We start from the raw sequence: 23626 nt of genomic DNA on the forward strand, positions 1-23626 counted from the left end.
CAGCACTCACCAGTTTTCTTCCCAGAAGTCCATAGGTCATCCCTGTAGACTGCCCAAAACTAGTGCATTACAGCTGTAGACTTATCATATAGTTATCAACTTAGGATAGCGCCTAAGCAACACACTAGGTAGGAAAAACCCTAGATATGGCATTAGAGACAATGCCCTGATAATAATTTTGCCAGAACATTGGACGTATATAGAATGCAGTCCAATTAGATGATTTTTTTTGTGAGAACTATATTTTGTATATTTTTTGTTTTGTTTATGCTTTCATTCCTTTTCGGTTCAGTTCCTTTGACACTTAGGAAGTGATAGAGCCATAAACAAAGTCCCCATACAACCATCACTTAGTGCCACAACGCCGCTCATTGGGGAATGAATGTAATTATATATATTTCATGAGTGTGTGTGCGTTGTTAACATATGCCTAAGTTACTGCGCAGATCTTCCAGTCTGGACGACGGGTCCAGAACGGCGACCCCAAATCCGGACACCCACAGCCTATCCTTGTGGCGGCATGCCCGCTGTCAGAGAGCCTACCAAGGTAAACCACCAGAGGGGGGGACCGCAACGGCGATCACCAACCAGGACATCCCCTGGCCCTTCCTGGGGTACTTTGCAGCTTCCAGGGAACCTACCAAGGTACACCACTAGAGGAGACCGCAACGGCGATCACCAACCGGACATCAACTGCCCATCCTTGTGGTGGACTGCTCAGCTTCCAGAGAGCCTATAACAGTTCAACCACCAGAGGGGAATGCAACGATGATCTACCAACGGGACATCAATGGTCATGATTTTATGTTGATTTGTAACTTGCAGGATAAACAAGATCCAAACCACCAGGGGGGGTATGTCATGACGTTGGCCTCTTTGAGTACAGGGAGGACAGTTGACCCCCTCCCGCCTTGCACCATCCCCCAACCTACCTTCCCCCACCCAGGCCCTGTGTGAAAGGGTTGTAAAAACTAAGAGGAGAATCTCTTGCCACATGGCCCATAGAGAGACACAGGAAATTCTTCCAACTCACAGAATTGGGGAGCCAAGCGACATTTGTGTTCTGGAGAAGGTATGGAAGATTGGTGAAGAATCCAGCTACGAACTGGTCCGCTTGGTACAATTTTGTGATACTCAGAAGAGACAATATAGCCATATTACCATAAAACGGTTTATATAATACCTTCAGCCTTGAGACTTGCATCCACATGGTTGTATAGAATGTATTAATAAGGATAAAGCTATTTGTAATACATTGAGATGCTATGAAATGATGTTAATATTATAGAATTATATTTCTGTACCAAGCTTAACTCAGTCATCGGCACGCCCCCAGGGACACAGACAGGACCAGGTGTCATGTGACATGTTCACTATAAAACCATAGCCTGATCTACTTTCTTCAGACCCGGCCTCCACTCCATTGCGAGTTGGCCAATAGGTTTGACCATCCAAGTACTCTACTGAAAGTGAACTATACCACGTGGTTAACTTTTAGACTATTGATAGCGACAGAATAAGAACAAGTCTTTGATATTAATTATTAGTCTGCAGCTAAGTAAATTATATCATTGAACGCGAAGACCAACGAAACATCCATTCTATGACGACATTAATGAATGTCGCTTTAAAAGATCCATTCTAACGGAGAGAGAGAGAGAGAGAGAGAGAGAGAGAGAGAGAGAGAACTCTCCAACGGAACGACGCTCTAACAAGGATCCCGACGACACACTGAGCGTAAATATATATTGATTGCAATTGTTCTCAAATGAGTGAGCGTTCATGTGCAAAGGATTAGCATGTCAATTGTTAATATTAATGAACTTTGTGTGTCCTCAGCTGACCGTTTATGACCCTTTGTTAACAAGACACCAGCCATGCCTGTTTTAGCCCACTAGTGCACATTACTCTACCAATTCTTTGTGATGATAATTACTGTTTGTATACTTTATGTAAATTACTTAGTTTAGTAAATAAATGATTTTAAGACAATTGATGTATGGATGACTCTTAGTAAAGACTGGGTTCGTGCAGATACAACAATTTACGACGTTTGGAATGAGACTGGACGCGAGGTAAAATACACCATTTAAACCAGAAGATAATCGGCCTATACTATAACAGAATATAATATATAATGTTATAATATAGGAAAGTTATATTAGGAAAATTATAGCTTTGTAATCTGAATATTTTCCTTGGTGCCCCGATCTCCTAGTTAATTACAATTAAACGATTAATCAGTTTAATCGCGTGATAATAATTACAGGGAGTTAATTGATAAACATGTCTTCAGTTTAATGGTACCCCAAAGACACGACACTGTATATAGTCCCCTGGTCCCTATACATACTGTATCTACTGACCCTGTATATAGACCCCTGGTCCCTATACATACTGTATCTACTGACCCTGTATATAGTACCCAGACCCCTATACATACTGTATCTCCTGACCCTGTATATAGTCCCCTGGTCCCTATACATACTGTATCTACTGACCCTGTATATAGTCCCCTGACCCCTATACATACTGTATCTACTGACCCTGTATATAGTCCCCTGGTCCCTATACATACTGTATCTACTGACCCTGTATATAGTCCCCTGGTCCCTATACATACTGTATCTACTGACCCTGTATATAGTCCCCTGACTCCTATACATTTTGTATCTACTGACCCTGTATAAAGTCCCCTGGTCCCTATACATACTGTATCTCCTGACCCTGTATATAGTCCCCTGACCCCTATACATACTGTATCTTCTGACCCTGTATAGAGTCCCCTGGCCCCTATACATACTGTATCTACTGACCCTGTATATAGTCCCCTGGTCCCTATACATACTGAATCTAAAGACCCTGTATATAGTCCCCTGGTCCCTATACATACTGCATCTCCCGACCCTGTATATAGTCCCCTGGTTCCTATACATACTGTATCTCCTGACCCTGTATATTGTCCCCTGGTCCCTATGCGTACTGTATCTACTGACCCTGTATATAGTCCCCTGACCCCTATTCATACTGTATCTACTGACCCTGTATATAGTCCCCAGGTCCCTATATATACTGTATCTACTGACAATGTATATAGTCCCCTGGTCCCTATACATACTGTATCTACTGACCCTGTATATAGTCCCCTGGTCCCTATACATACTGTATCTCCTGACCCAGTATATAGTCCCCTGACCCCTATACATACTGTATCTACTGACCCTGTATATAGTCCCCTGGTCCCTATACATACTGTATCTACTGACCCTGTATATAGTCCCCTGGTCCCTATACATACTGTATCTACTGACCCTGTATATAGTCCCCTGGTCCCTATACATACTGTATCTCCTGACCCTGTATTTAGTCCCCTGACCCCTATACAGACTGTATCTACTGACCCTGTGTATAGTCTCCTGGTCCCTATACATACTGTATCTACTGACCCTGTATATAGTCCCCTGGTCCCTATACATACTGTATCTACTGACCCTGTATATAGTCCCCTGACCCCTATACATACTGTATCTACTGACCCTCTATATAGTCCCCTGGTCCTTATACATAGTGTATCTACTGACCCTGTATATAGTCTGGTTTCTTTATCATGTTCTTCCTATTTCTACTGTGTTTTGTTCTACTTTAGTATATTGTGTGGTACTGGACTGATATTATTACTGCATTGATGGGAAAACAGCAAAAAAAGGCATTTCATTGTACTTCATTGTGCACGTGACAATAAAACCGTGAAACTTGAAGGCTGATAGCATGACATAAATGCATTTTTAACTACTAACAACATACCAACTCTTAACAGTCATCAGCTATCAGATAACATGTTCATACAGGCCTGTTTATATTGCCAGGTGTGTGTGTGTGTGTGTCTGACCTTCTTGATGAACGTGATGTCTGTCCATGTGTCTGAGGTGAAGTTGTAACCGTCAGTCAGTAGAGACAGGATGTAGCTCCCAGAGAAACAGTACTCTGCCAGATACTTCTCCTTCACATCAGGGTGCTGCTGCTGGATCTGCACACGCACATTACACACCGAGGGCAGTGAGGACTGTGACTGGGAGAAACTGCATGTGTGCTTATGTGTGTCTGTGTATGTATTAATTATGGATCCCCATTAGTTCCTGCCAAGGCAGCAGCTACTCTTCCTGGGGTTTATTATGGATCCCCATTAGTTCCTGCCAAGGCAGCAGCTACTCTTCCTGGGGTTTATTATGGATCCCCATTAGTTCCTGCCAAGGCAGCGGCTACTCTTCCTGGGGTTTATTATGGTTCCCCATTAGTTCCTGCCAAGGCAGCGGCTACTCTTCCTGGGGTTTATTATGGTTCCCCATTAGTTCCTGTCAAGGCAGCAGCTACGCTTCCTGGGGTTTATTATGGATCCCCATTAGTTCCTGTCAAGGCAGCAGCTACTCTTCCTGGGGTTTATTATGGACCCCCGTTTAGTTCCTGCCAAGGCAGCAGCTACTCTTCCTGGAGTTTACTATGGATCCCCATTAGTTCCTGCCAAGGCAACAGCTACTCTTCCTGGGGTCCAGCAACAATACCAGCAGTCATATACAATTTAAAATATTACATAACATTACATTTCATACAAATTTTCCAACACATTAAGTGTGTTCCCTCAGGCCACTACTCTACTATCACATATCTACAATACACTGTGTTCCCTCAGGCCCCTACACTACTACCACATATCTACAACACACTGTGTTCCCTCAGGCCCCCACTCTACTACCACATATCTACATCACACTGTGTTCCCTCAGGCCACTACTCTACTACCCCATATCTACAACACACTGTGTTCCCTCAGGCCACTACTCTACTACCCCATATCTACAACACACTGTGTTCCCTCAGGCCACTACTCTACTACCACATATCTACAACACACTGTGTTCCCTCAGGCCACTACTCTACTACCACATATCTACAACACACTGTGTTCCCTCAGGCCACTACTCTACTACCCCATATCTACAATACACTGTGTTCCCTCAGGCCCCTACTCTACTACCACATATCTACAATACACTGTGTTCCCTCAGGCCCCTACTCTACTACCCCATATCTACAACACACTGTGTTCCCTCAGGCCACTACTCTACTATCACATATCTACAACACACTGTGTTCCCTCAGGCCACTACTCTACTACCACATATCTACAACACACTGTGTTCCCTCAGGCCACTACTCTACTACCACATATCTACAACACACTGTGTTCCCTCAGGCCACTACTCTACTACCCCATATCTACAATACACTGTGTTCCCTCAGGCCCCTACTCTACTACCACATATCTACAATACACTGTGTTCCCTCAGGCCCCTACTCTACTACCCCATATCTACAACACACTGTGTTCCCTCAGGCCACTACTCTACTATCACATATCTACAATACACTGTGTTCCCTCAGGCCACTACTCTACTACCCCATATCTACAATACACTGTGTTCCCTCAGGCCACTACTCTACTACCACATATCTACAACACACTGTGTTCCCTCAGGCCCCTACTCTACTACCCCATATCTACAACACACTGTGTTCCCTCAGGCCACTACTCTACTACCACATATCTACAATACACTGTGTTCCCTCAGGCCACTACTCTACTACCACATATCTACAATACACTGTGTTCCCTCAGGCCACTACTCTACTACCACATATCTACAATACACTGTGTTCCCTCAGGCCACTACTCTACTACCACATATCTACAATACACTGTGTTCCCTCAGGCCACTACTCTACTACCACATATCTACAACACAAACCCATCTGTCTGTAGAGTGTGTGTCTTATCGTGTGTGTGTGTGTGTGTGTGTGTGTGTGTGTGTGTGTGTGTGTGTGTGTGTGTGTGTGTGTGTGTGTGTGTGTGTGTGTGTGTGTGTGTGTGTGTGTGTGTGTGTGTGTGTATACCTGGGTCCAGGGTGTAGAACAGTAGAGCGCCAGCTTCTCCCTGCTGCTTTCCATAGAGCCTGATGTCAAGTTCAGAAAGTTCATCACAAAGTAGAACGCTGAGAATGCCTGAGAGAGAGAAGAGAGAGGAGAGAGGAGAGAGAGACGAGAGACGAGAGATGAGACAGAGAGGAGAGAAGGGAGAGAGAGGAGAGAAGAGAGAGGAGAGAAGAGAGAGGAGAGAGAGAAGAGAGAGGAGAGAGAGAAGAGAGAGGAGAGAGAGAAGAGAGAGAGGAGAGAGAGGAGAGAGAGAAGAGAGAGGAGAGAGAGAGGAGAGAGAGGAGAGAGAGAGGAGAGAGAGGAGAGAGAGGAGAGAGACAGAGAGAGAAGAGAGAGGAGAGAAGAGAGACGAGAGACGAGAGAGAGAGAGAGAAAGAGAGAGTGAGAAGGAGAGAGAAGAGAGACAGAAAGAAGAGACAGAAAGAAGAGACAGACAGAGAGAGACAGACAGAGAGGGAGAGGGAAGAGACAGACCGAGAGAGACAGAAAGAGAGACAGTTAAATTAAAAAGACAGATGATTCTGAGCATTTTCTCACAACTTTTCTTTCTCATCACTAAGAAGTTTTCTGCATTCAATCCCAGAAGGGGTTACCAAGGGTTTACAAGACCCCGTTGAAGGTGCCCTTTGAAGAACCCTTTTTGGTTCCTGGTAGAACCCTTTTGGTTTCAGGTATAACCCTTTCCACAGAGTGTTCTACATGGAACCCAAAAGGGTTCTACCTGAAACCAAAAAGGGTTATCCTATAGGGACAGCTGAAGAACCCTTGTGGAATCCTTTTTTCTAAGAATGTAGGGTTAGGGTAAAAGTTAAGCTCACCCCAAACGGCCCCTGTAGTGGTGGCTGGTAGACCCTGTTGAAAGAACAGCGACTGAAGCTGCAGCTACTGAAGTTGAAGATTCTTCTGACTACTTCCTGGCACAATGATGTGTTTCCTGCTCCTATGTGAGTGAAACTGTCCCTGGAGATGAGGGGTTTCCCAGCCATGACGCAGGGGCTGGAGTACACGCTAAAGTAGCTTCGATCAACACTATAACCTGGGTGGAAACACGGGTCCAGCACTGAGCTGTCCCCAGACTGACAGACACACAGACACACACAGAGTTATGAGCCAGGAAACACGGGTCCAGCACTGAGCTGTCCCCAGACTGACAGACACACAGACACACACAGAGTTATGAGCCAGGGAAACACGGGTCCAGCACTGAGCTGTCCCCAGACTGACAGACACACAGACACACACAGAGTTATGAGCCAGGGAAACACGGGTCCAGCACAGAGCTGTCCCCAGACTAAGAGACACACAGACACACACAGAGTTATGAGCCAGGGAAACACGGGTCCAGCACTGAGCTGTCCCCAGACTGACAAACACACAGACACACAGACACACACAGAGTTATGAGACAGGGATCAAAGGTAAAACATCAGGATTAGAGGTCAAGGGTCAAGATTACCTGAGTCTGCTGAGCAAGCGCCAGTTTGAGCGCCTGGTCTTTCCCGTAGCACAGGAAGCTGTGTGTGTAGAGGAAGTAGTCATTTCCATACAGACGGAAGGTCACAGCGTTCTCCGCCGATTCTTCCGCCACATCCTGATTGGCTACAAAGCTGATCTGAGTGGAGGCTCCGCCCAGGTCAAGAGCTCCGGTGGTCCCTGAGCCCTGCAGCGCGCACACACACACACACACACACACACACACCTGTTTCAGTATATCACTCAGCAGTAGCGGTGCGTGGGTAAAATCACAGGGGAACCCAGAAAAAAATGCCATATTCCAACCTATGTGTTGTGGTAATTGGCATTGTTTACTCTGTAACCTGTTAGTTCACATGCCTTGTGGCCGTGTTATACAGGCCTAAAGGCCCAGACAACAAGACAACACAGTGGCAGAGTAAATTACACCACACCTTCGTTTCATCACAAAACCGGAGAACAACATCTGTCTGCTGAAGTCCTCAAAGCATAATGCAGGAAACAGACAGTTACATGACCTCCAGCAGGGGTCAAGGAAGTTCATGTTTCCCACATTTTCAGACCACTAAACAACTATTGATTTCGATCCAAGGAGAGTTACTGCAAGTCGCAAAGAAACCAGGAGCTCCACTATTCCAGCACCACTTCAACACCAGGAGCTGCCTCCACTATTCCAGCACCACTTCAACACCAGGAGCTGCCTCCACTATTCCAGCACCACTTCAACACCAGGGGCTGCCTCCAATATTCCAGCACCACTTCAACACCAGGAGCTGCCTCCACTATTCCAGCACCACTTCAACACCAGGGGCTGCCTCCAATATTCCAGCACCACTTCAACACCAGGAGCTGCCTCCACTATTCCAGCACCACTTCAACACCAGGAGCTGCCTCTACTATTCCAGCACCACTTCAACACCAGGAGCTGCCTCTACTATTCCAGCACCAGTTCAACACCAGGAGCTGCCTCTACTATTCCAGCACCAGTTCAACACCAGGAGCTGCCTCCACTATTCCAGCACCATGTCAACACCAGGAGCTGCCTCCACTATTCCAGCACCATGTCATCACCAGGAGCTGCATCCACTATTCCAGCACCACTTCAACACCAGGAGCTGCCTCCACTATTCCAGCACCACGTCAACACCAGGAGCTGCCTCCACTATTCCAGCACCACGTCAACACCAGGAGCTGCCTCCACTATTCCAGCACCACTTCAACACCAGGAGCTGCCACCACTATTCCAGCACCACTTTAACACCAGGAGCTGCCTCCACTATTACAGCAGCACTTCAACACCAGGAGCTGCCTCCACTATTCCAGCACCATGTCAACACCTGGAGCTGCCTCCACTATTCCAGCACCACTTCAACACCAGGAGCTGCCTCCACTATTCCAGCACCATGTCAACACCAGGAGCTGCCTCCACTATTCCAGCACCATTTCAACACCAGGAGCTGCGTCCACTATTCCAGCACCATGTCAACACCAGGAGCTGCCTCCACTATTCCAGCACCACTTCAACACCAGGAGCTGCCTCCACTATTCCAGCACCACGTCAACAACAGGAGCTGCCTCCACTATTCCAGCACCATGTCAACAACAGGAGCTGCCTCCACTACTCCAGCACCATTTCAACACCGGGACCTGCCTCCACTATTCCAGCACCATTTCAACACCAGGAGCTGCCTCCACTATTCCAGCACCACTTCAACACCAGGAGCTGGCTCCACTATTCCAGCACCACTTCAACACCAGGAGCTGCCTCCACTATTCCAGCACCACTTCAACAACAGGAGCTGCCTCCACTATTCCAGCACCAGGAGCTGCCTCCATTAATCCAGCACCATTTCAACTTCAACATTTCCTCATTAAATCACCTCTGCTTTATTACATCACCTCTATGTGTTGTTGTCCTTGGCTACCTGGCTATAATACCTGCTCGCTGGCCTAACTTCCTTTCATGGCCAACGTTAGCTAGTTAACATTCACCTTCTCCATCTAGCTACATATTGAACTTCCATCCTCTCAGTCCAGGGGCACCACAATGTATGAGTTAATGGTTGGATCAGAGTTGCAGTTATTATCATTGGCCAGTAGGGAGAATTAAGTAAAACCACAAGTCCAAATCCCTATCTCCATCCATGGCTAATTTAGGAAAGGGACAATTTTAGCTAGCTAGCTACCCAGCCACCACAGGACAACAACACAACGAGATGCAACAATTCAAGTTGTTTCTGTCAATGCTCTCAATGCGATTTGATAGTGGCGACGTCAAATCCAAGCTGTGTTCCCTTGCATTCAATGCTATGGGCGGCAACAATGTCATACTCTTTATGACCAGACAGCATCAGATAGCTGGCCTACAGAGACAGAGAGGCAGTTTCATTCACTCTAATGCTCTTCTCGGGTAAGATACAGGTCATTTTGGAATGACCCTTTCCCTTTTTCCACAAGCAACATTCCGAGATGACCTTTTTTCTTGGCCAGCCCCTAACACAGTTAACACAGATGAAATATGGCAAACCATTCCATTCCTTTTAATAGGTGGCAGTTTAGTTTTGTTTCTATGAACAATTCTTACATATTCCAAGATTTTGACCAAGAAAAGTCCAATGTACTGTTCCCATTTGGGTAAACCAAAATGTTTTATATGTAGGTATCAGTATTTTGTCTCCCCCATAACCCAAACTTCTTATCTTGCCACGTTTTTAAGGAGTTTTGTTTACACACCTTGACAGTATTTTATTATTTACATGGGCTGTTTTAATATTCATCTATCATAAAGATGAAAAAAGTGATTTAATTTAAAACTAGCATTTATTTTGATTAGTCATTTGGGATAATTTAGAGTACTGTTCCATCTTCCATCCCTGGTATGGGATAATGGGATAATTTAGAGTAATGTTCCATCTTCCATCCCTGGTATGGGATAATGGGATAATTTATACTGTTCCATCTTCCATCCCTGGTATGTGATAATGGGATAATTTATACTGTTCCATCTTCCATCCCTGGTATGGGATAATGGGATAATTTAGAGTAATGTTCCATCTTCCATCCCTGGTATGGGATAATGGGGTAATGTGGAGTTGTCACGTCCTGACCAGCAGAGGGAGGTATTGTATTAGTTTTGGTCAGGACGTGGCAGGTTTTTTGTGTGTTAAGTGTTGTGTTGGTGATTAGGACTCCCAATTGAAGGCAGGTGTGTTGAGTTGCCTTTGATTGGGAGTCCTATATAGGAGTGTGTGTTTTTCTTTGGGGTTGTGGGTAGTTGTTCTTGCATTGCGTTTTGTGTGCCTGCAAGACTGTTCCTGTCTTGTATATTGTTTTTGTCCGGTGGATGCATTACTCCTTTTTGGAATTAAAAAATTAGTATCCACATACCCGCTGCGCCTTGGTCCATTTTTGAAGACAGCTGTTACAGGAGTACTGTTCCATCTTCCATCCCTGGTATGGGATAATGGGATAATTTATACTGTTCCATCTTCCATCCCTGGTATGGGATAATGGGATAATGTGGAGTACTGTTCCATCTTCCATCCCTGGTATGGGATAATGGGATAATGTGGAGTACTGTTCCATCTTCCATCCCTGGTGTGGGATAATGGGATAATGTGGAGTACTGTTACATCTTCCATCCCTGGTATGGGATAATTTATACTGTTACATCTTCCATCCCTGGTATGGGATAATGGGATAATTTATACTGTTCCATCTTCCATCCCTGGTATGGGATAATGGGATAATTTAGAGTACTGTTCCATCTTCCATCCCTGGTATGGGATAATGGGATAATGTATACTGTTCCATCTTCCATCCCTAGTATGGGATAATTTAGAGTACTGTTACATCTTCCATCCCTGGTATGGGATAATGGGATAATGAGGTATGTTTCCCTTGCCGTATCCCCCATTCGTCACCGGGGTGCAAACATTATGGATGAGCAGTGTTTCAACACAAAAGAGAAGGTTCTCACCTGTTTCAGTCGGTCACTCAGGTAGTTAACAGTGACCCAGCCGAAGGCTCCCTCCTCCTGGCCTGTGATGATGCGAGCGCCCTGATAGGAGAACGGAGAGGACTGCAATACCTCCTCTACCGACCACAGCACCTGATCAGACAAACTCTGGTTCTCCATCCTAAACACACACGCACGCACACGCACACACGTAACCTTTTTTGGTTAGTCCAGTGTTTTCATATTTACTTCCTGGTTAGTGTCCAGTATTTTCATAATAATTTCCTGGTTAGTCCTATGTTTTCATTTTTACTTCCGAGTTAGTACCCAGTGTTTCCATAATAACTTCCTGATTAGTGTCTAGTATTTTGCTATCAACTTTCTACTCAGTGTCCAATGTTTTAATATTAATATCCAAGTTAGTGTCCAGTGTTTTTAATTAACTTCCTGGTTAGTGTCCAGGTTTTTCATTTGAACTTCTTGGTTAGTGTCTAATGTGTTCATAAAAACTTTCTGGTTAGTGTCCAGTGTTTTTATAATAACTGCCTGGTTAGTGTCTATTCTTTTCATAATAACTTCCTAGTTATTAATCAGTGTTTTCATAATAACTTCCTGGTTAGTGTCTATTCTTTTCATAATAACTTCCTAGTTATTAATCAGTGTTTTCATATTAACTTCCTGGTTAGTGTCCAGTGTGTTCACATGAACTTCCTGGGTAGTGTCCAGTGTTTTCATAAAAACCTCCTAGTTATTGTCCAGTGTTTTTATATTAACTTCCTGGTTATTGTCCAGTAACTTCCTTGTTGTCGTCCAGTGTTTTCATGTTAACTTCCTGGTTAGTGTCTAGTGTTTTTGTAAAAACTTCCTAGTTATTGTCAAGTGTTGTCAAATTAACTTCCTCATTACTGTCCAGCGTTTTCAGAAATTCCTGGTTAGTGTCTAATGCTGCCAATGACTGGAACGAACTGCAAAAATCACTGAAGCTGGAGACTCATCTCTCCCTCACTAACTTTAAGCACCAGCTGTCAGAGCAGCTCACAGATCACTGCACCTGTACATAGCCCATCTGTAAATAGCCCATCCGACTACCTCATCCCCATACTGTATTTATTTATTTATCTTGCTCCTTTGCACCCCAGTATCTCTACTTGCACATTCATCTTCTGCACATCTACCATTCCAGTGTTTAATTGCTATATTGTAATTACTTCGCCACAATGGCCTATTTATTGCCTTAACTTACCTCATTTACACTCACTGTATCAAGACTTTTTCTACTGCATTATTGACTGTATGTTTGTTTATTCCACGTTTAACTCTGTGTTGTTGTTTGTGTCGCACTGCTTTGCTTCATCTTGGCCAGGTTGCAGTTGTAATTGAGAACTTGTTCTCAACTAGCCTACCTGGTTAAATAAAGGTGAAATAAAAAATTAATTAAATTAAAATTGGTTGAGCCTTCTTGGGCATGTGGACCCCAGGATGAGTAGCTGCTGCTTTTGCAACAGCTAATGTGGATCCTAATGAAATACCAAATAACACTGATAGGCTGCAGAGCCGTCTGTTTAGCTGGCTGCTAACCAATAACACTGATAGGCTGCAGAGCCGTCTGTTGAGCAGGCTGCAGAGCCGTATGTTTAGCTGGCTGCTACCCAATAACACTGATAGGCTGCAGAGCCGTCTGTTTAGCTGGCAGCAGAGCCGTCTGTTTAGCTTGCTGTTACCCAACAACACTGATAGGCTGCAGAGCCGTCTGTTTAGCTGGCTGCTACCCAGTAACACTGATAGGCTGCAGAGTTTTCACACATTTTTACAATATAGCCAATTTTGACTTTGTGACTGTACTATCTGGTGGAAATCTTTCAGATCTGAGACGAGAGAAATTGTCTGCCAGATTTGGTGTTTCGTTAAGGGCTCGGAGTGGTCACGCCCCCAAGAAGGCTCAGCCAATCATCCGACGGATAATACTTCCTGCTATCCTACGAAACAACATTTTGCGTCCAGGGGTCAGGGGTACCTGAGCAGCCTCATTCCAGCGGTGGCACCCAGGTAGAGGGGCGTCTCGTGGTGCCTGCTTATGGGGATGAGGCGCTCTGCTTCCTTCATACAGCTCTTCAGAGACGCCCCTGCCTGCCCTGGAAACACAGAGTAGCTGGAGATACCAGCACCTGGACATGAAACACACACACACACACGAAACACACATTTTAACTAGATAACAAATAATATTTTAGTGGTCACATACACATGGTTAGCAGATGTTAATGCGAGTGTAGCGAAATGCTTGTGCTTCTAGTTCTGACAGTGCAGCAATATCTAACAAGTAATATAACCTAACAATTTCACAACTACCTTATACACACAAGTGTAAAGGGATGAATAAGAATATGTACATATAAATATATGGATGAGCGATGGCCATGTGCCATAGGCAAGATGCAGTAGATGGTATAGAATACAGTATATACATATGAGATGAGTAATGTAGGGTATGTAGACATAATTAAAGTGCCGTTATTTAAAGTAACTAGTGATACATTTAAATCCATTTATTAAATGTATTAAAGTGGCCAGAGATTTGAGTCTGTATGTTGGCAGCAGCCACTCTGCTAGTGATGGCTGTTTAACAGTCTGATGGCCTTGGGATAGAAGCTGTTTTTCAGTCTCTCGGTCCCCGCTTGCTAGGTTTGTATAGTGTGTGTGTGTGTGTGTCTACCTTTGACTTTGCAGGCGTGTGTCTGCTGCACTCTTCCAGTGTCATTATCCTTCTCTGCCGGCCACTCGTAGATATACACTGCTGTATGTGAGGAGCCAGCATCCAGGACGATCCCATACTGTGAGATGGAGAGAGAGACATTTTCAACCTCTCTGACCCAGTCTGTAATACCTACATGTTTCAAGCAAACCACCCTAGTCCCTGTACCTAAGAATGAAACCTGTCTAAATGACTACCAAGCCGTAGCACACATCTTCAACCATGACAAGTGTATTTATTCAAGATCCCCATTCGCTGATTGAGAAAGAAAAGGAGAGCCACTAGGAGCTCAGATGAAATAATTTAATAACTGAATAACCAATGTTTGTTCATCAGGGTATAATGACAAACACTGCAGGTCACTAGTTTATAAAGTGGCAAAGAACACACACAGGTGTCTGTAATCATGGCCGGGTGTGGCCTGATATCATTGGTTCATTCTCAGACACACGAATAACATACAAAAACATAAATTGATAGCATACGATCATAGATACAATTTGGCTACATAGGCCTACAAATATTTACAAAGAATAGCAAAATCACAGTAATCACAAAAATGGCTTCAGATCAAAGTCTACGTTGAGACCGAAGGGAGCAAGGTTCTTTAAAATGAAAGATCCAGGCAGCCTCTTGTTTTAACAATAAATTGTTGAGGTCACTCCCTCTCCTAGGGAGGGTGACATGTTCGATGCCAATATAACGTAGTGTTGAAATCTAGTGGTTCGCTTCCAAAACGTGGACTGCACCTGGGGTAGTCTGGGGTGGCATGGTAGCCTTGTGGTTAGAGCGTTGGGCCTGTAACCGAAAGGTTGCAAGTTCAAATCCCCGAGCTGACAAGGTACAAATCTGTCGTTCTGCCCCTGAACAAGGCAGTTAACCCACTGTTCCTAGGCCGTCATTGAAAATAAGAATTTGTTCTTAACTGACTTACCTAGTTAAATAAAGTTGTGTTTTTGCACCTAATGGTGCTACGATGCTCCAAGATTCGTACTTTTAATTTGTGCTTTGTTTTACCCACATAATATTTAGGACAAGGACACGTTATAAGATAAATAACTGCCTTAGTGGAGAATGTGGAAACACCTTTGATTGGGATCTGTTTCCCTGTTTGTGGGTGTTTGAAGGATCTACATTTGTAAGTGCCATTGCATTGAGTACAGCCATTACACTAGTAGTTTACATCCAGTAGAGGCGTAAATAGACGTTGTTCAGGGATATCTTGGGGTGGTAATTCAGAGTGTACCAATTGATCTGAGATTTCTGCTCCATGAGAATACGACCAAGGGAGGGTCCGAAAACACATCACCGATACTGTCATCGGATCTTAGAATGTGCCAATGTTTGTGATCGATTCCTTTCCCAAGTCTAGGTCCAAGAGGCTTCTAAACAGCTTCTACCTCCAAGGCATAAGACTCCTGAACATCTAATCAAATGGCTACCCAGACTATTTGCATTGCCCCTCCTCTTCTACGCTGCTGCTGCTACTCTCTGTTATTATCTATGCATAGTCACTTTAATAACTCTACCTACATGTACATGTTACCTCAATTACCTCGACTAACCGGTGACCCCGCACATTGACTCTGTACCAGTACCCCCTGTATATAGCCTCCACATTGACTCTGTACCGGTACCCCTGTATATAGCCTCTACATTGACTCTGTACCGGTACCCCCTGTATATAGCCTCCACATTGACTCTGTACCGGTACCCCCTGTATATAGCCTCCACATTGACTCTGCACCGGTACCCCCTGTATATAGCCTCCACATTGACTCTGTACCGGTACCCCCTGTATATAACCTCCACATTGACTCTGTACCGGTACCCCCTGTATATAGCCTCCACATTAACTCTGTACCGGTACCCCCTGTATATAGCCTCCACATTGACTCTGTACCGGTACCCCCTGTATATAGCCTCCACATTGACTCTGTACCGGTACCCCCTGTATATAGCCTCCACATTAACTCTGTACCGGTACCCCCTGTATATAGCCTCCACATTGACTCTGTACCAGTACCCCCCTGTATATAGTCTCACTGTTGTTATTTTACTGCTGCTCTTTAACTATTTGTTACTTTTATTTCTTATTCTTTTTAGTTTTTTTTTAGTTTTTTAAATAAACGACATTGTTGGTTAAGGGATTGTAAGTAAATCCAAGTTTATTTGTCACGTGCGGCGAATACAACAGGTGTAGACCTTACAGTGAAATGCATACTTACAGGCTCTAACGAATAGTGCTAAAAGGTATTAGGTGAAAAATAGGTAAGTAAAGAAATAAAACAACAGTAAAAAGACAGTGAAAAAAACAGTAGAGATGCTATATACAGTAGAGAGGCTATATACAGTAGCGAGGCTATATACAGTAGTGAGGCTATATACAGTAGAGAGGCTATATACAGTAGTGAGGCTATATACAGTAGCGAGGCTATATACAGTAGTGAGGCTATATACAGTAGAGAGGCTATATACAGTAGTGAGGCTATATACAGTAGGGAGGCTATATACAGTAGAGGGGCTATATACAGTAGAGAGGCTATATACAGTAGAGAGGCTATATACAGTAGAGAGGCTATATACAGTAGAGGGGCTACATACAGTAGCGAGGCTATATACAGTAGAGAGGCTACATACAGGCACCGGTTAGTCAGGCTGATTGAGGTAGTATGTACATGTAGATATGGTTAAAGTGACTATGCATATATGATGAACAGAGAGTAGCAGCAGCATAAAAGAGGGGTTGGGGGGGCACACAATGTAGATAGTCCGGGTAGCCATTTGATTACCTGTTCAGGAGTCTTATGGCTTGGGGGTAAAAACTGTTGAGAAGCCTTTTTGTCCTAGACTTGGCTCTCCGGTACCGCTTGCCATGCGGCAGTAGAGAGAACAGTCTGTGACTGGGGTGGCTGGGGTCATTGACAATTTTTAGGGCCTTCCTCTGACACCGCCTGGTGTAGAGGTCCTGGATGGCAGGCAGCTTGGCCCCAGTGATGTACTGGGCCGAACGCACTACCCTCTGTAGTGCCTTACGGTCGGAGGCCGAGCAGTTGCCATACCAGGCAGTGATGCAACCAGTCAGGATGATCTCGATGTTGCAGCTGTAGTCCACAATCATCTCCTTAGTCTTGGTCACGTTGAGGGATAGGTTGTTATTCTGGCACCACCCGGCCAGGTCTCTGACCTCCTCCCTATAGGCTGTTGTGTTGTCTGCAAACTTAATGATGGTGTTGGAGTCGTGCCTGGCCATGCAGTCGTGGGTGAACAGGGAGTACAGGAGGGGACTGAGCACACACCCCTGGGGAGCTCCAGTGTTGAGGATTAGCGTGGCAGATGTGTTGCTACCTACCCTCACCACCTGGGGGCGGCCCGTCAGGAAGTCCAGGATCCAGTTGCAGAGGGAGGTGTTTAGTCCCAGGGTCCTTAGCTTAGTGATGAGCTTTGAGGGCACTATGGTGTTGAACGCTGCGCTGTAGTCAATGAACAGCATTCTCACATAGGTGTTCCTTTTGTCCAGGTGGGAAAGGGCAGTGTGGAGTGCAATAGAGATTGCATCATCTGTGGATCTGTTTGGGCGGTATGCAAATTGGAGTGGGTCTAGGGTTTCTGGGATAATGGTGTTGATGTGAGCCATTACCAACCTTTCAAAGCACTTCATGGCTACGGACGTGAGTGCTACGGGTCTGTAGTCATTTAGGCAGGTTGCCTTTGTGAAGCGGGTTACAGCTATCAGCCCTCAACACACTGTTATGCTCAGTAGGTTTCCTGTAAAGATCAGTGTATAGAATACTATCCTCACACAAAATCAGAAGATCAAGGAAGCTGATTTGATGTGTGTCAGATTGCATAGTATATCTCAGATGCTCGGAGCAGGAGTTAAGAAAAGCATGGAACACCTTGAGCTGTTTTGCATCACTCCTCCATAGAACACAAATATCATCAATGTACCGTTTCCAAATAATATTGTTAGGCAAGAAAACATTTATGAGAGGATTGAGAATTGACTGTTCCATGTAACCCACATACAAATTAGCATAGTTAGGAGCCATTTGGAATCCCATAGCAGTACCCTTCGAAATAAAGAAATCATTTAGAAACATGAAGTAGTTGTGTGTGAGTACTATTTCAGCCAATGTTATAATGCAGCACTGGAAGGTAGTTCACTAGGGACACGTTGCAGAAGAAAATGTTTCATAGCTTCAATACCGCCCTCGTGTGGAAAATTAGTGTATAAAGACTCAACATCTGAAGTAACTAACAAAGTGTTATCAGGGAGACGATCAAGAGATTCAATAATAGAGATCACACTGCTGGTGTCCTTTAGGAGGGGAGCTGTTCTGAGACCATACTGCTGGTGTCCTTTAGGAGGGGAGCTGTTCTGAGACCATACTGCTGGTGTCTTTTAGGAGGGGAGCTGTTCTGAGATAATGCTGCTGGTGTCCTTTAGGAGGAGTGGAGCTGTTCGGAGACGATACTGCTGGTGTCCTTTAGGAGGGGAGCTGTTCTGAGATCATACTGTTGGTGTCCTTTAGGAGGGGAGCTGTTCTGAGATCATACTGCTGGTGTCCTTTAGGAGGGGAGCTGTTCTGAGATCATACTGCTGGTGTCCTTTAGATGTGGAGCTGTTCTGAGACCATACTGCTGGTGTCCTTTAGGACGGGAGCTGTTCTGAGATCATACTGCTGGTGTCCTTTACAAAGGAGGGGAGCTGTTCTGAGATCAGACTGCTGGTGTCCTTTAGTAGGGGAGCTGTTCTGAGATCATACTGCTGGTGTCCTTTAGGAGGGGGGCTGTTCTGAGATCATACTGCTGGTGTCCTTTAGGAGGGGAGCTGTTCTGAGATCATACTGCTGGTGTCCTTTAGGAGGGGAGCTGTTCTGAGACCATACTGCTGGTGTCCTTTAGGAGGGGAGCTGTTCTGAGATAATGCTGCTGGTGTCCTTTAGGAGGAGTGGAGCTGTTCGGAGACGATACTGCTGGTGTCCTTTAGGAGGGGAGCTGTTCTGAGATCATACTGTTGGTGTCCTTTAGGAGGGGAGCTGTTCTGAGATCATACTGCTGGTGTCCTTTAGGAGGGGAGCTGTTCTGAGATCATACTGCTGGTGTCCTTTAGATGTGGAGCTGTTCTGAGACCATACTGCTGGTGTCCTTTAGGACGGGAGCTGTTCTGAGATCATACTGCTGGTGTCCTTTACAAAGGAGGGGAGCTGTTCTGAGATCAGACTGCTGGTGTCCTTTAGGAGGGGAGCTGTTCTGAGATTATACTGCTGGTGTCCTTTAGGAGGTGGGCTGTTCTGAGATCATACTGCTGGTGTCCTTTAGGAGGGGAGCTGTTCTGAGATCATACTGCTGGTGTCCTTTACGAGGGGAGATGTTCTGAGATCATACTGCTGTTGTCCTTTAGGAGGGGAGCTATTCTGAGACTATATTGCTGGTGTCCTTTAGGAGGGGAGCTGTTCTGAGACCATACTGCTGGTGTCCATTAGGAGGGGAACTGTTCTGAGACCATACTGCTGGTGTCCTTTAGGAGGGGAACTGATCTGAGACCATAATGCTGGTGTCCTTTAGGAGGGGAGCTGTTCTGAGATCATACTGCTGGTGTCCTTTAGGAGGTGAGCTGTTCTGAGACCATACTGCTGGTGTCCTTTAGGAGGGGAGCTGTTCTGAGACCATACTGCTGGTGTCCTTTAGGAGGGGAGCTGTTCTGAGACCATACTGCTGGTGTCCTTTAGGAGGGGAGCTGTTCTGAGATCATACTGCTGGTGTCCTTTAGGAGGGGAGCAGTTCTGAGACCATACTGCTGGTGTCCTTTAGGAGGGGAGCTGTTCTGAGACCATACTGCTGGTGTCCTTTAGGAGGGGAGCTGTTCTGAGATCATGCTGCTGGTGTCCTTTAGGAGGAGGGGAGCTGTTCTGAGACCATACTGCTGGTGTCCTTTAGGAGGGGAGCTGTTCTGAGATCATACTGCTGGTGTCCTTTAGGAGGGGAGCTGTTCTGAGACCATACTGCTGGTGTCCTTTAGGAGGGGAGCAGTTCTGAGATCATACTGCTGGTGTCCTTTAGGAGGGGAGCTGTTCTGAGACCATACTGCTGGTGTCCTTTAGGAGGGGAGCTGCTCTGAGACCATACTGCTGGTGTCCTTTAGGAGGGGAGCTGTTCTGAGATCATACTGCTGGTGTCCTTTAGGAGGGGAGATGTTCTGAGACCATAATGCTGGTGTCCTTTAGGAGGGGAGCTGTTCTGAGACCATACTGCTGGTGTCCTTTAGGAGGGGAGCTGTTCTGAGACCATACTGCTGGTGTCCTTTAGGACGGAAGCTGTTCTGAGATTACACTGCTGGTGTCCTTTACAAAGGAGGGGAGCTGTTCTGAGATCATACTGCTGGTGTCCTTTAGGAGGGGAGCTGTTCTGAGACCATACTGCTGGTGTCCTTTAGGAGGGGAGCTGTTCTGAGATAATGCTGCTGGTGTCCTTTAGGAGGAGTGGAGCTGTTCGGAGACGATACTGCTGGTGTCCTTTAGGAGGGGAGCTGTTCTGAGATCATACTGCTGGTGTCCTTTAGGACGGAAGCTGTTCTGAGATTACACTGCTGGTGTCCTTTACAAAGGAGGGGAGCTGTTCTGAGATCATACTGCTGGTGTCCTTTAGGAGGGGAACTGTTCTGAGACCATAATGCTGGTGTCCTTTTGGAGGGGAGCTGTTCTGAGATCATACTGCTGGTGTCCTTTAGGAGGGGAGCTGTTCTGAGACCATACTGCTGGTGTCCTTTAGGAGGGGAGCAGTTCTGAGATCATACTGCTGGTGTCCTTTAGGAGGGGAGCTGTTCTGAGACCATACTGCTGGTGTCCTTTAGGAGGGGAGCTGTTCTGAGATCATACTGCTGGTGTCCTTTTGGAGAAGAGCTGTTCTGAGACCATACTGCTGGTGTCCTTTAGGAGGGGAGCTGTTCTGAGATCATACTGCTGGTGTCCTTTAGGAGGGGAGCTGTTCTGAGATCATACTGCTGTTGTCGTTTACAAAAGAGGGGAGCTGTGCTGTGATCATACTGCTGGTGTCCTTTAGGAGTGGAGCTGTTCTGAGACCATACTGCTGTTGTCGTTTACAAAAGAGGGGAGCTGTTCTGTGATCATACTGCTGGTGTCCTTTAGGAGGGGAGCTGTTCTGAGACCATACTGCTGGTGTCCTTTAGGAGGGGAGCTGTTCTGAGATCATACTGCTGGTGCCCTTTAGGAGGGGAGCTGTTCTGAGATCATAATGCTGGTGTCATTTAGGAGGGGAGCTGTTCTGAGATCATACTACTGGAATCCTTTATTAGGGGAGCTGTTCTGAGATCATACTGCTGGTGTCCTTTAGGAGGGGAGCTGTTCTGAGACCATACTGCTGGTGTCCTTTAGGAGGGGAGCTGTTCTGAGATCATACTGCTGGTGTCCTTTAGGAGGGGAGCTGTTCTGAGATCATACTGCTGGTGTCCTTTAGGAGGGGAGCTGTTCTGAGACCATACTGCTGGTGTCCTTTAGGAGGGGAGCTGTTCTGAGATAATGCTGCTGGTGTCCTTTAGGAGGAGTGGAGCATTTCGGAGACGATACTGCTGGTGTCCTTTAGGAGGGGAGCTGTTCTGAGATCATACTGCTGGTGTCCTTTAGGAAGGGAGCTGTTCTGATATCATACTGCTGGTGTCCTTTAGGAGGGGAGCTGTTCTGAGATCATACTGCTGGTGTCCTTTTGGAGGGGAGCTGTTCTGAGACCATACTGCTGGTGTCCTTTAGGAGGGGAGCTGTTCTGAGATCATACTGCTGGTGTCCTTTAGGAGTGGAGCTGTTCTGAGACCATACTGCTGTTGTCGTTTACAAAAGAGGGGAGCTGTTCTGTGATCATACTGCTGGTGTCCTTTAGGAGGGGAGCTGTTCTGAGATCATACTGCTGGTGTCCTTTTGGAGGGGAGCTGTTCTGAGATCATACTGCTGGTGTCCTTTAGGAGGGGAGCTGTTCTGAGACTATATTGCTGGTGTCCTTTAGGAGGGGAGCTGTTCTGAGACCATAATGCTGGTGTCCTTTAGGAGGGGAGCTGTTCTGAGACCATACTGCTGGTGTCCTTTAGGAGGGGAGCTGTTCTGAGACCATACTGCTGGTGTCCTTTAGGAGGGGAGCTGTTCTGAGATCATACTGCTGTTGTCGTTTACAAAAGAGGGGAGCTGTGCTGTGATCATACTGCTGGTGTCCTTTAGGAGTGGAGCTGTTCTGAGACCATACTGCTGTTGTCGTTTACAAAAGAGGGGAGCTGTTCTGTGATCATACTGCTGGTGTCCTTTAGGAGGGGAGCTGTTCTGAGATCATACTGCTGGTGTCCTTTTGGAGGGGAGCTGTTCTGAGATCATACTGCTGGTGTCCTTTAGGAGGGGAGCTGTTCTGAGACTATATTGCTGGTGTCCTTTAGGAGGGGAGCTGTTCTGAGACCATAATGCTGGTGTCCTTTAGGAGGGGAGCTGTTCTGAGACCATACTGCTGGTGTCCTTTAGGAGGGGAGCTGTTCTGAGACCATACTGCTGGTGTCCTTTAGGATGGGAGCTGTTCTGAGATTACACTGCTGGTGTCCTTTACAAAGGAGGGGAGCTGTTCTGAGATCATACTGCTGGTGTCCTTTAGGAGGGGAGCTGTTCTGAGATCATACTGCTGGTGTCCTTTAGAAGGGGAGCAGTTCTGAGACCATACTGCTGGTGTCCTTTAGGAGGGGAGCAGTTCTGAGATCATACTGCTGGTGTCCTTTAGGAGGGGAGCTGTTCTGAGATCATACTGCTGGTGTCCTTTAGGAGGGGAGCTGTTCTGAGATCATAATGCTGGTGTCATTTAGGAGGGGAGCTGTTCTGAGATCATACTACTGGAGTCCTTTATTAGGGGAGCTGTTCTGAGATCATACTGCTGGTGTCCTTTAGGAGGGGAGCTGTTCTGAGACCATACTGCTGGTGTCCTTTACAAAGGAGGGGAGCTGTTCTGAGATCATACTGCTGGTGTCCTTTAGGAGGGGAGCTGTTCTGAGACCATACTGCTGGTGTCCTTTACGAGGGGAGCTGTTCTGAGATAATGCTGCTGGTGTCCTTTAGGAGGAGTGGAGCTGTTCGGAGACGATACTGCTGGTGTCCTTTAGGAGGGGAGCTGTTCTGAGATCATACTGCTGGTGTCCTTTAGGACGGAAGCTGTTCTGAGATTACACTGCTGGTGTCCTTTACAAAGGAGGGGAGCTGTTCTGAGATCATACTGCTGGTGTCCTTTAGGAAGGGAGCTGTTCTGATGTCATACTGCTGGTGTCCTTTAGGAGGGGAACTGTTCTGAGACCATAATGCTGGTGTCCTTTTGGAGGGGAGCTGTTCTGAGATCATACTGCTGGTGTCCTTTAGGAGGGGAGCTGTTCTGAGACCATACTGCTGGTGTCCTTTAGGAGGGGAGCTGTTCTGAGA

At 46.0% G+C, this 23626-nt stretch overlaps 1 protein-coding gene across 1 annotated transcript in view; it reads right to left on the reverse strand.

The window, feature by feature from the left end:
• Positions 1-23626, reverse strand: part of LOC106592522 (ectonucleoside triphosphate diphosphohydrolase 1) — a 216389-nt gene that overhangs the window by 20738 nt on the left and 172025 nt on the right. Inside the window, exons 3-9 of the mRNA XM_045687877.2 lie at positions 14133-14250; positions 13434-13584; positions 11441-11600; positions 7445-7648; positions 6807-7064; positions 5950-6057; positions 3890-4027 (exon numbers count right to left, since the gene is read on the reverse strand). Of these exons, the coding sequence (XP_045543833.2) occupies positions 3890-4027; positions 5950-6057; positions 6807-7064; positions 7445-7648; positions 11441-11600; positions 13434-13584; positions 14133-14250 (1137 nt within the window). The remainder of the gene's footprint in view (positions 1-3889; positions 4028-5949; positions 6058-6806; positions 7065-7444; positions 7649-11440; positions 11601-13433; positions 13585-14132; positions 14251-23626) is intronic.

Source organism: Salmo salar, chromosome 01 (genome assembly GCF_965601325.2).
Source record: "Salmo salar chromosome 01, fSalSal1, whole genome shotgun sequence".
Classification (NCBI taxonomy): domain Eukaryota; kingdom Metazoa; phylum Chordata; class Actinopteri; order Salmoniformes; family Salmonidae; genus Salmo; species Salmo salar.